This window comes from Bos indicus, chromosome 7, assembly GCF_029378745.1.
Source record: "Bos indicus isolate NIAB-ARS_2022 breed Sahiwal x Tharparkar chromosome 7, NIAB-ARS_B.indTharparkar_mat_pri_1.0, whole genome shotgun sequence".
Lineage (NCBI taxonomy): Eukaryota > Metazoa > Chordata > Mammalia > Artiodactyla > Bovidae > Bos > Bos indicus.
Genome location: NC_091766.1, coordinates 34256736 through 34270747, shown reverse-complemented (window position 1 = coordinate 34270747; position 14012 = coordinate 34256736). Strand labels below are relative to the sequence as shown.

The window sequence follows — 14012 nt, the reverse complement described above, 5'->3', positions numbered from 1 at the left end:
AATAATACCGTTTGCAGAGGGATCCCATTAGGATGATAAACTGCACAACTTCTCTAATCATAACCTCCCCCTGCCCCAGTTAAGTAAAGACCTCTGTTTCAACCTTGCTACCTTCCCACCACTCACTGAAGGACTCTTACTGCTATCACATGAATGGGAATAAAGGTAACAGCCATGTGCCTCTGGCATCTCACCATTTTATGTCCTAGTCGTGCAAGGAATTACAGAATTTCATAAATTGGAATTACTCGGTTTAATCTCTCATCATTCAAAAATAGCATTAATAAGAATTACACACCTGTAAGACTTCTTAATGCCTCTTGATGAGGGTGAAAAAGGAGAGTGACAAAGCTGGCTTAAAACTCATCATTCAAAAAACGTAAGATCGTGGGATTTGGTCCCATCACTTCATAGCAAATAGAAGGGGGAAAAGTGGAAGCAGTGACAGATTTTATTTTTTTGGATTCAAAAATCACTGTGGACAGTGACTGCAACCATGAAACTAAAAGACGCTTGCTCTTTGGAAGGAAAACTATGACAAACCTAGATAGCATATTAAAAAGCAGAGACATCACTTTGTCGATGACAAAAGTCTGTATAGTCAAAGCTATGGTTTTCCTGCTAATCATATACGGATGTGAGAGTTGGGATGTAAAGAAAGCTGAGCACTGAAGAATTGATGCTTTTGAATTGTGGTTCTGGAGAAAACTCTTCTGAGTCCCCTGGACAACAAGGAGATCAAACCAGTCAATCCTAAAGGAAATCAACCCTGAATACTTATTGGAAGAACTGATCCTGAAGCAGAAGCTCCAACACTTTGGCTACCTGATGTGAAGAACCAACTCATTGGAAAAGACCCTGATGCTGGTAAAGACTGAAGGCAAGAGGAGAAGGGGATGACAGAGGATGAGATGGTTAGATAGCGTCACCAACTCAGTGGATATGAATTTGAGTAAACTCTGGGAGATAGTGAAGGAACGGAAGCCTGGCATGCTGCAATCCATAGGGTGGCAAAGAGTCAGACACGCCTTAGTGACTGAACAACAACAAAAACCTCTTTACCCTGCTCAGTATCTGTCTATTCATATATATGCTCATTTGTGCAGAGAAGACAGCAACTCTGAAAGGATACCAAAAGAATAGTTGTCTCTGGAAAGCAGTGGTCAGGGTCAGGACTGTGCAGTGAGTAGCAAAGTTGAAAGTGAGACTTCTCACTTTAAATATTTATATTATGGCTTTTGAGTAATGTAAGCATATTATTTTTTTTAATTTCATTTTAAAATGTTTTGAAACTACCTTGGGTTTTCCCTAGAAATACAGGCTATTTCAAACCCAGCTGGATTGATCTATTTTATTGAGTCCATTTCTTACCCCAGGGAGACCTCGTATCTTTTTTTATTTTTCTTTTATTTCATTTCACTTTATCAAATATTATTAGGTCTTCCTGTTCCCATACTTCAAGAGAAAGTTTTTTGTTGTTGTTGTTTTGTTTTGTTTTTATGCTTATATGGTATAGCAGAACTCTTAAGAGAATAGGTTGGAGTTAGACATCTGGGATCAAGTTCATCTCTTCCACTTACTGACTATACGAACTTAAGAAAGCAACTTAATTTCTCTGGGCCTCATTTACCATATCTGTAAATGGGGATAATAACCTCCCTCCTGAGATTGTTGTGAAGCTTCAGTAAGATAGTGCAGAATTAGGCAGTTCTGGGGATAATGTGGTATTAAGTTCAAAATACAGTGACTAGCCAGTGGGTTCTCGTGACTGTTAACCTCTCACTCTGAGTAGCCACAAAATCCATTTCTATTCCTGTAATCTCTGTTCTAATATTTACAAGACTGACATTCCATGGAATCCAACCATACCTCTTCATACAGATATCATCAACTTTCTTCCAACCCTGGTATTAGTGGATCTAGACGCGTCAGGCATATCTTGTCAGAGTTTATGCTTCATAGAAAGCGATCAAGTCATCTCATGATTTATGGAGCAAATTAACTGGAAAAAAACAAAACAATAACAAAAAAACAGAGATGGAGTCTAATATGGAGTTAATGGTATTGAAACTTAGGAAATTACATTTTCAATTTCAAAATCATCACAAAATTAAGCCACAGGCATCAAAAACATACAATTGAACCCAAAATCAAAATGAAAAGATTCCAGAATTAAAACAACAAAAACAGCTCAAGACCACAAAGGGGAAAAGCTTCACAGTATTTTCTTCAGGACGTAATTTCTCTTGTCCACAAATTTGGAAAAATAGAAGATATAAGGAGAAACGAGTAGAAAGAACACAGTGTGTGCAAATATTGGATTTGAATTCCTGCTTCTCTACCTCAAGTGTATTAAATAAGGAAGCAAAACTCAGTGTGCGTTTGTGATCTGTAGTCATGAGCCCAGAAGCACACTGCTGGAGTGTTCTCACTTTTAATGGTAAGGAACCCACCAGCCAATGCAGGAGATATAAGAGACCCAGGTTCAATTGCTGGGTTGGGAAGATCCCCCAGAAAAGGAAATGACAACCCACTCCAGTATTCTTGCCTGGAGAATCCTACAGACAGCGGAGCCTGGCAGGCTACAGTCCATCAGGTCGCAAAGAGTCAGACACGACCGAGTGACTTGGCACACACACACACAAATATAACTTAAGCCAGACCACCTTGAAAGGATGACCCCTTAGTAGATGAGAAAACAGACCTGAAGAAAGTAAATTGGAGCCAAGTCGAAAACCCGGGACTCTTGACCTTGATCTTTTGTTTCCATCCATGCTGTTCTTACCTGCCTTTGCGTCTCTGGTTCTCTGGAAAGCTTTGGAAAGTCTGGGGGTGAAGCTGTGACTTTATGGGGTAATCTTGTCTGCTGTGGGTTTTCACTTCGGCTTTATATTTGGCCCATTTTGTTTACATTTTACCCACTATCACACAGCTTTGTGAGGATGTTGATACTGTTTGTCTTTTTTCCTCTCCTCAGGATTTGATTCTGTTCTCCATGGGCCAGTTTTCCCTAGACAAAATATACTTGTGTTACCTATCAGAGTTCTGGTGGTACTGAAATCTACCTGAAAAAAAAAAGAGAGAGAAAGAAATTCCCTGATAAAGAAAAATTTAATATATGTTAGTTTTTTTAATGTCATCATGGAAAAGATTCTATGACTCGTTATTCACTAAAGTATGTGAAGTCTCTATCTTCATACAGTCCATCAGGCATTTTGCATTTCTAAGCATTTTGTATTTCCATATTGAGTCCAGAAGGAGTTGATTGATTTTCACCAAATGTCATTCAGTACTAGAAAGCATCAGAAGGTATTTGAAGTTTAATTTGTTGACTTCTTTAAGCAAACCTGTGGAGAAAACTTCTGTGCCAGGTATTCTGTGAGATCCTCCTTCCTGGTCCGTGTCCGTTTATCTTTGCAGCAACTCCAAGGTGTGGGGATCATTAATCCCATCTTGTAGAAAGAGAAATTGAGTCTCAGTAATATCCCTGTGCCTGTGTGCTCCATCGCTCAGTTGTGCCCAACACTTTGCAATCCCAGGGACTGTAGCCTGCCAGGTTCCTCTGTCCACAGGATTTTCCAGGCAAGAATATCGGTTGGAGTAGGTTGCCATTTCCTCCTCCAGGCGCTTCACTATCCAGGAATTGAACCCACGTCTCCTCTGTCTGCCTGTACTGGCAAGCAGGTTCTCTACCACTGAGCCACCTGGGAAGCCCGTGGTATCCCTAAGCACTATGGCTTCATGGAACCGAGAGCTACAGAATATTGGACTTTTATTAGTACACTCTTCCAGGACCCTGGAAAAATTAGTTGCCATAGGAAACGTGTATGAGTTCTCTCTAAACAATAATGTGTACTGCAGTTTTGTTTTTACTTTACATGGTTTTTAGGGAAAAATTCTATTCTGTGTTAAAGGGGATATTTTTAAGAAGATCAACTCGTGACTCATAAAAAATACAAAATGGACATGGCAAAGATATTGCTTAACTCGTTCATTAATGAGGAATTAGTAAGCTCTGATGATCGTTTCAAAGCGATTGCTTCATGCCACACAGGCAGACAAGAAAATGAGGAAGCAATTGCACCTCGAGTAGACAGAATTTATCTGTGTCTCTGTGGCCAGGAGCCAACTGCAGTAGTACCAGACTTGCTTAAGAGCTGTGAATCAACTATGTGCAGAACAAGGAAAGGAATCTGCAAGGGGGTGCTTTACAACTTCCAGGACTCCATGAAAAGCCATCCAGTGATTTATTTTTTTTTCTTTTGCCCCCCTTTAAAGTCACTGTCTTCCCTGACATTTGTCTTCTTTAATATGTTGCCTTTTAAAATGAGCATGTGCTTTTCTAAAGGTGGAAGGAGACACAGAGTGAATGACTTAGCTTGTCCCTGTGATGAGGCACACCACTGGTTTTCAAGCACGTGGGGTCAGCAAAATGTATGCTCCCCCAAATTTGCATTCAACATCAGGTTAAGAACCTTAGATGTATTGATTTTCCCAAGAGTATGTTATTTTGTGTTAGGGTCTCCATCTGTGTGACCTGAAGGTGATAAGGGATTAAGGTTCCTGGCACTTGTCTTTTATTTCTGGATAAGATGGCCTCTGCTTGCTGCCATGGTCATTGCTTTTGGCCCTTCCAGGGTCAGCCCCTTTCGCAGTCTGAATCTCTACTGGTTCTGCTGGCTGTGGCCCTCTCCCCATCCCTCACTCTCTTTTTCTTTCTTTCTTTTGTTGTTTCTTCTCTACCCTGTTGAATTTTCCACCCTGGCATGTTTGTGTGGAGGCTGGGCTCCACAATTCCTTTCTTTCCTCCTAGAGCGCTATCAAATCCTGATATAGGGGGTCAACTCTTAGCCATTTGACTTCTTGTGAAATGTTTACTGTTGGTTATGGCCACTTGTATATCCCCAAAGCAGTCTTTTTACTAAGCCCTATTTAGATTTGGAGTAATTCACAGTTATCCAAGTAGCTGATAAATGCACGCATCCCCCCCCCCCACCCCGCCCCGCGAAGGGGGTCAGCGGCATGTGCAAGAGAGCTAAGGTTTTACACATTAGTTTAAAGAACTTCTGTTAACAGACCACAGCAGCCAGACATGCTGTCCAAATTGTTTTCTTTTCCATCCTTCCTAATACTGGGCCCACTGGATCAAATTTTAACTAGGCAAGAATTAGTAATGACATATACATGCATCTGTAGTCACCATTTCAAAGTTCCAAGTATAACAAATTTCATGGGTAAAGAAATTATGTGTTTGCAGGTGAGGTTATAAAGAAAGTGACTTGAGTACTTCACTATATTAGCAATGTCTTAATTGGGATAATGTTATGTGTATGTGTGTGTGTGTTCAGTCACTTCAGTCATGTCTGAATCTTTGCGACCTTGTGGACCACAGCCCACCAGGCTCCTCAGTCTGTGGGATTCTCCAGGCAAGAATACTGGAGTGGGTTGCCATGCCCTCCTCCAGAGGATTTTCCAGCCCAGGGATTAAACCTGCATCTCTTGTGTCTCATGCATTGCAGATGGAATCTTTACCACTGAGCCACCTGGGAAGCCAATGTTATGGGTTTTGTTGTTGTTGTTCAGTCACTCAGTCATGTCCGACTTTTGGTGACACCCATGGACTGTAGCATCCTAGGCTTCCCTGTCCTTCACCATCTCCCAGAGCTTGCTCAAACTCATGTCCATTGAATTGCTGATGCCATCCAACCATCCCATCTTCTATCATGTCCTTCTCCTCTTGCCTTCAATCTTTCCCAGCATCAGGGTTTTTTATAATGAGTTGGCTCTTTGCATCAGGTGGTCAAAGAATTGGCGCTTTAGCTTCAGAATCAGGCCTTCCAATGAATATTCAGGACTGATTTCCTTTAGGATTGACTGGTTTGATCTCTTTGCAGTCCAAGGGACTCTCGAGAGTCTTCTCCAACACCACAGTTCAAAAGCATCAATTCTTGGTGCTCAGCCTTCTTTATGGTCCAACTCTCACATACATACATGACTACTGGAAAAACCAAGTTTTGACTAGATGGACCTTTGTTGGCAAAGTAATGTCTCTGCTTTTTAATATGCTGTCTAGGTTTGTCATAGCTTTTCTTCCAAGGAGCAAGCATCTTTTAATTTCATGGCTGCAGTCACCATATGCAGTGATTTTGGAGCCCAAGAAAATAAAGTCTGTCACTGTTTCCATTGTTTTCCCATCTATTTGCCATGAAGTGATGGAACTGGATGCCATGATCTTAGTTTTTTGAATGTTATGGGTAACTTTTGTTAATTTCAGAAAACTATAGTTTTTCATTCATTAGTGTCATGAAAAGGTTTGTTTTTTTCCCCCCCTTCTGAGCACTTTTTTTTTCTTGTATAAAGGTGTCATTATAGTTTTGACACCATTATTTATCTCCAAATTTATAATTGTTGATACTAAAACCAGTATTCCCTAAAAATCAGTTTGTCTTACAACAAACATTGCCAAAATAGACTATTTGATTAAGCTAAGAAAGGAGATGTAAAGACATAGAGGAGAGGCAGTGAGATAAGCAGATGTCGAATAGCAGTCATACCTATTTCTGTAAACTATCTTAAATAGTTTTGATGTCATGGTAATCCTATATATATATATATAAAGCATAATTTCTCATTAGTCAACAACATACATGTGTATTCTCAAACACAAGTAAATCAGTACTTCCAACACTTTCTTCTTTGAGAACATTTACTCATACATCTCAGTTGCTTCCTGGGCCTACCTTGGTTATATGTTTCATCACAGATCCAGACAGAGTGAAAGGTGGGTGTATGTTTAATCTTCCACTGTAGCTCAAGACAGAACCAGTGCACCCTGCTTTTACACTAAATATTTGTATTATTGTCCTTTGAGGTTTTCTCATTGTACATAATAAGTCTTTCCTCTTTATTCTTTTATGTTTACATTTTTTAAAAATTATAGTTAATCTGCAAAGTTATATTAGCTTCACATGTACAGTAGAGTGATATATATTCAATTATATACTTTCAGATTATTTTCCATTATAGATTGTTATGAGACAGTGAAAATAGTTCTCGGTGCTATACAGTAGGTAGCACATATATATTAGGGGCTTCCCAGGTGGCACAGTGGTGAAGAATCCACCTGCCAATGCAGGAGATGCAGGAAACATGAGTTCAATCCCTGGGTTTGGAAGATCCCCCAGAGTAGAAAATAGCAACCCACTCCAGTATTCTTGCCATGAAAAATTCCATGGACAGACTAACCTGGCAGGCTGCAGTCCACAAGGTCGCAAAAAGTCAGCCATGACTGAGTGACTGAGCCCATTCACACATGTATGTGTTTATCTCATACTCCTAATTTATTCTCTCCCTCATCCTCTCTGGTAGCCATAAGTTTATTTTCTATGATTGTGAGTCTATTTCTGTTTTGTAAATAAGTTCATTTATATAATTTTTTTAGTCTCCACACATATGAATGATATCATATCACTTAGTATGATAATCTCTAGGTCCATCCATGTTGATGCAAATGGTAATATTTCTTTCTTTTTTATGGTTGAATAATATTCCATTGCGTATATGTACCACATCTTCTTTATCCATTCATCTGTTAATGGATACTTAAGTTGCTAAATCTTGCTCTTCAAAAGAACTGGTTGATGACAATAAGAGAAACCACAGTCTGAGGTGCACTTCAAAAGAAGAAAACCACATATTTAACTAGGTAAAGAAGATGTCTATTTCTCTAGCTTTTACAACAAAGCACCCACATATGTATTTAGGGCTCTCATTTTTCATGTCAGCATGTGTTCATGGAGAAGTGTTTAAATATAGTGAAGAGAGAGGGGCAGTTAACTTCTGCTTCTGTCAGGAGTGTCAGGTACCAGGTACCCTCGTGGGCCTAGAGGGATGACACAGTGAATAATATATACAACTTCTGCTCTCAGAGTGCGTAGATTCTAGTCAAATAAGACAGACAATGAAAACGTAAGCAAATGATGAGGATTTCAGGAACAAGGAAGTATGATGGTTAGCAGAGAATTTAACTGAAGCATCGTTTTCAGATTTACATTAAAACCCTGGCTGCTGTGTGGGGAGAGATTGGGTAGGGGCTTGGATTGGGGCTGTGGTCCATGGAGATAGAGGGAAGTGAATAGAATTTAGAGAATTGGAGGAAGGTAGAAAGAACTTGGCACTGGACTAGCTAAGGGAGGGGATGGTATGGTGAACAACTCTCAGGTCTCTGACTTGAGCACATGGATAGAAGGGATGCTGTTAATTAAGATAGTAAAGAGTGGAGGAGTAGCAATCTGGGGACAGGAAGGAATCAAGGATTCAGTTTTGGACATGGTACATTTGAGATGCCTGCACAATAGCTAAGGAAAAGAAAAACCTTGAGTGTGTTTGCAAAATGAGTCTGGAAAGGAGGTCAGGGCTGAGTTGCAACGGTAGGAATCATTGGCCTGTGGGTGATATCTGAAGCCATGGAAGGGGATGAGATCACTCAGGGACGAGGATTGTGAAGGAGAAAAATGTGGTCCAGGACTAGCTGTGAGATACACCAGACATTTCATCAATCTAGTGGAGGATGTAGCACTGACAAACAAGCCTAAGCAGGAGTGGCTAAAGGCAGTTAATTTGCAAGGAAAAAAAGCAATCATATTTCATGATCACAGACCACACAATCCTGGCCAGCAACTCTCAGCCACAACTCCCAGCTGGCCCTGAAGAGGCCTTCACTAATGGAAAGAAATGTACTGCATGTATGTCTTCCCCACGGAGCAGGGAGCAACAGCTTCATCCTCATTTTCAAAGATGACTGTATTGGATATAATCCAGAGGGTAAAATGCAAGTGTGAAGCTGCTGCTGTATTTCTGGAGCAGGGTTTGAAGTTCCTCTGAAACGAATGTGAAACCTCAGAGATCAACTTCTCTGTCCTGGTTCAGATTTGGTTCTCAGTAAATGAGGAACGATCTTGCTTCATGGGCAGCAGCCTTTCTCTTGCAAGAAGTTAAATGTGCTACACCAGAGAGTTATTATTGTCTTTATTTGCAATTAAATGGGACATTTAGGTTTAATTTTTAAAAGTAGCCTACTAGAGGTACAAACTTGCAAGTCCAGCCTTAGAAAGAGGAGCACAGGAGAGTCTTTTGAACTCTCTTTCTGGTTTGGGTTATTTCAGAATGTACTGTATTGCCATTTCATAGGCATTGCAGTAAATTCCTGATGGGATGTTTGTAGACTGTGCCACATTCTAATCAATTAAAAACAGAATAACCTTTAAAATTTATATAAAATAAATTGCTGAAATCCTAATTAGTTACTGTGTATCTGAAAATTTGGGAGTATCCCTTCTTATATAGTGTATGGGCTTCCCTGGTAACTCAGACAGTAAAGAATCTTCCTGTAATGCAGGAGATCCAGATTTGATTCCTGGGTCAGGAAGATCCCCTGGAGAAGGGAATGGCAACCTATTCCAGTATTCTTGCCTGGAGAATCCCATGGACAAAGGAGCCTGGCAGGGTACAGTCATGGGGTCGCAAAGAGAAACAGAATAGCCTTTCAACTTTATATAAAATAAATTCCTGAAATCCTAGTGTGTCTGAAAATTTGGGGATATCCCTTCCTATATAAATCAGGTTTATTATTTGTAGAGGTCTGTGTCTTAAGTTCAGTCATGGAAGATGGTCCCTGGTCTTATTAATTTGATAATACTAACTACATGAATGAACTACGTTCATTTTGACATAAATTCTTTAGTGTGAGACCATGCACTCTTGCAAACCATTGAAAAGTAGGAATAAATAGTGAACTACTACTTAAATGAGCAAAGTATTAAAAAGCCTGAAAACTTTCAACAAGTTGGCTATTTCTCATGCTTTTTCACTTTCCATTTCTTTCTCAAAATCTATTTCAGTTCTTCTGCAGTTTCAGTTCATGTTTCACAAGTTTAAATATCGACATTTGTGAAAGGACCATCTCTAGTTCAATCAAGATGTTCTTTCAGGGTGTATGGACATGTAAAGTTCTGAGTGACATCCTGGTAATTAGGTAATTCACAGCTACTTGCACTGTATACCATGAGCTACCTTGGCCCTGATTTCAAATCTGACATGGCAGTTCCACATCGAGGGAGTTACTTTCTTATAGACCTTCCCAGCCTGGACTTGGAAGTAGCTACCTTTTTGTTTTCTGATGTTGCTAACATGTTCAAGCTAGAAATAATTTCCTAATTATTTCTAATAACATCATTGATGCCCTGACTCATTCCTGCATATCTGTATTTTTAAGCTTTTCATCTTTCATTGCTGAGTGACTGCTTCCCAACACTCAGGCACCTCGGAGAAGAGGGAGGGAGCACGGTGGTCATGGAGCAGCATGCACAAAGTGGGGACAATTCTGGAGAGGAGAAAAACTAAACTTGGTTTGGGGAATAAACATTTATTGAGCATATTCACTGACTGGCTATGAATAGGGAGCATCACAGTGTCTTATTAATACTTAATACATACAACTCTGCTTGTATGTTTAATCTCTGTCCAGTTAAGTTATGATAATTCCAGAAATGAACTCTAAGGATCTGCTTTCTCAAAATGTGTTCTTCATGTGGCACATTTCATTAGCTCATACTGAAGGATTATTTCCTCAAATCATATAAAAATGTAAAGGGCACAGTGGCCATTCATTAGATATAGCAAGTGACAATGAGTTCTCCAGAGAATATTTCTTTCCAACACTCCTCTCTGGAGAGTTGACACTCAGTGTGGTTAGGATGATCAAACTGGTAGGTGCTGACCAGTGGCTCAGGAAATTTGACTTTTTGCAGATTTTGGACTACAGAACAAGGTTTTCTTTTTGATTAGCTTCCAAATCAAATTTATCAATTTATTCAGTATCTTAGCTCTGTCACCTTTTTCCTTTTACTTTTAAATGGATTTTGTTAAATTGTTCTCGATTACTGTTGCTTGGAGAACAATTGTGGAGTTGACTTTATATTCCTTATGTGATTCTTATAAAATTTAAACTAGGGAAAAATTGCATAAAAACTTACTCCTTGTGAAACATACTATCTTTATGATCAGAGCCCTTTAACTTCTTTTTTTAAAATTTTAACTTTTTAAAAATATTATTGGAGTATAGTTTATTGACAGCATTGTATTAGTTTCTGGTGTACAGCAAAGTGATTGAGTTATACATATACATATATTAATTCTTTTTCAGATTTTTTTCCTGTATGGATTATTACAGAATATTGAGTAGGGTTCCCTGTGCTAGGGTACTTGGTGTGTAAGTCCTTAATTATCTACTTTATATATAGTAATGTGTGTATGATAATCCAAAGTTCCTTATTTATCCTTCTCCCACCCCCTTCTCCTGGAGCCCTTTAACTTCTAAATGAAGTATTGGCTATAAAGCAGAAGGTATAAATAAAATACTTGAATTGCCAAAAAACCTTCAAGATTATGCATGTCTGACTCTGTGCAACCCCGTGGATGGCAGCCCACCAGGCTCCCCCATCCCTGGGATTCTCCAGGCAAGAACACTGGAATGGGTTGCCATTTCTTTCTCCAATGATGCATGAAAGTGAAAAGTGAAAGTGAAATCGCTCAGTCGTGTCTCACTCTTAGCGACCCCGTGGAGTGCAGCCTAGCCACCCATTAATTTCACCAGTGAGAAGAACCTAATTTTGCCCCCCAAATGTAGGAAAATTATTTTAGTTCCTTTCTGAACCAAGAGCTAATGTTAGTAGGTGGGAGGCAAACCATAGAGTGAGAACATCAGAAGGAAAATACTTCTCCAGATGAGATTTTTAATTTGCTCCTCTCTCTGATCTTTACTGAATTTTTATCTCCCCCCTCCCCTTTTGTTTTCAGTGGCTACAGATGTCTTTAATTCCAAAAACCTGGCCGTTCAGGCACAAAAGAAGATCTTGGGCAAAATGGCATCCAAGTCCATCGCAACCACCCTCATCGACGACACAAGCAGTGAAGTGCTAGATGAGCTCTACAGGGTGACCAAGGAGTACACCCAGAACAAAAAGGAGGCAGAGAAAATCATCAAGAACCTCATCAAGACCGTCATCAAGCTGGCCATCCTTTACAGGAATAACCAGTTTAACCAAGACGAGCTGGCACTGATGGAGAAATTTAAGAAGAAAGTTCATCAGCTTGCTATGACGGTGGTCAGTTTCCACCAGGTGGACTTCACCTTTGACCGGAACGTGCTGTCCAAGCTGTTGAATGAGTGCAGAGAGATGCTGCACCAGATCATCCAGCGTCACCTCACCACCAAGTCACATGGACGTGTTAACAACGTCTTTGATCACTTCTCAGATTGTGATTTCTTGGCGGCCTTGTATAATCCCTTTGGAAATTATAAACCCCACTTACAGAAACTGTGTGATGGTATCAACAAAATGTTGGATGAAGAGAACATATGAGCATGTGAGTTGAAGTTGTGACTGCTCATGATTTATTTGAAGACGGAGCTCTGCTGATTTATGAAGGAAAAAACAAGAATGCTTTAAAAGATTACACATATTTCAGAAAGACTGCCCAATTCAGTTGTCAGACATTAATGGTAATGTTTTATGAGGCTTGTTTTATTTGAAGAAAAATGTATTGCCAAATATTCTGGTTAAAAGCTTCCCAACAGTTAACAGATCCTGGGAAAGATGTATGGTTGCATGATGCAAATACAGAGTTATTTAGAGAAAGATACGTGTGGCTCCAAACCTCAAGACATCTTTTTTTAGGGCAGTTGTGTTGGTGACACATTGGATATTTCTAACGTGTACAGAGTTGTGTATTTTGGTTCACCTTTATTCCTTACTATGTACGTGTACCTCTTTTAAAAAGCCAAGAACCCTCTCTTACTGTCATTTCTCCTTTGAAACAACTCCATTTTCAGGTTTACCTTTTGTTAAAGATTCTCTTGTTAAAGACTTTCTAATTGACATTCAAAAATTCCATCTTAATTAAGAATTAAGACATTCAAGTATTAAGACAGTCAAATTGAACCCTCAGAAAAATAGAAAACTGCTTCTCTGAAATCACTATTCTAGAAATAAATTGTATTTGACATTATGAATAATTTAGTCTAATGTAAGACTATGCTTCCGGAATTGAGTCCTGTTTCTTAGTAGCAACAGTAATACTTCCTCAAACATGAAAATTCCCCAAAATGACATGCCATTTGCCTTGAAATGCTTGCTGAGGGCTTAACTTGTATGTCATCTTGAAAATGTGCTGATGGAATCTCCATTTTTCATATCTAGTTTAAATGTAAGAAAAAAAGAAAATGTAGATCATTCCTGATATTGGGTCTATAAAAAGTAAGTGCTTTTAAGAATGATAAAACAATCTATACTTTAGTGATGAGCCCATCAGAATAATTTAATTTAGGAGGAGGAGAGGCAGAAGGGAAGAACGAATCTTGCTACAAGAACATGAGAATGAATGCATTTCAATGTTTAGTAAGGTTTGATAGGTAAATAAAGTGTTACTTTTTTATTTAACTGATAAGATTTTGCTGTTTTGTTATTTGCTGTTTTGATGAGTAAACCAAAGAATATTTGCATTCCAAGCAGTTTGTGTGTTGTTTATATATAATTTTATATGTATGAATGATAAAGTAAGCATTTGCTTATTTTGTGAAAAAGAAACCTGCTGGCTAACTCTATCTCCTAGGAAATAACAGACTTGGTCACCAGCACTAAATATTTGCATTGTCACTATGTCTGTGATTTAGTGTTCTCCTTTGCCTTGAATTTGCCTTCCTCCCAGAATATTTATGTTAAAATAATAGCTTACCAGCAAAGGTCCTACAACTAAAATTTGCTATAAGCTAAAGGAGATCAGCCCTGGGATTTCTTTGGAAGGAATGATGCTAAAGCTGAAACTCCAGTACTTTGGCCACCTCATGCGAAGAGTTGACTCATTGGAAAAGACTCTGATGCTGGGAGGGATTGGGGGCAGGAGGAGAAGGGGACGACAGAGGATGAGATGGCTGGATGGCATCACTGACTCGA

The 14012-nt window shown here is 39.2% G+C and overlaps 1 protein-coding gene across 5 annotated transcripts in view; it reads left to right on the top strand.

Moving 5' to 3' along the window:
* The window catches only part of TNFAIP8 (TNF alpha induced protein 8), a 144616-nt gene extending 131049 nt beyond the window's left edge, over window positions 1–13567 (top strand). For all 5 annotated transcript variants that reach the window (XM_070793280.1, XM_070793281.1, XM_019964664.2 and 2 more), the window contains one exon: window positions 11857–13567. In XM_070793280.1, the coding sequence (XP_070649381.1) occupies window positions 11857–12422 (566 nt within the window). In that variant the 3' untranslated portion in view covers window positions 12423–13567. The remainder of the gene's footprint in view (window positions 1–11856) is intronic.
* The last annotated feature ends 445 nt before the right edge of the window (window positions 13568–14012 follow it).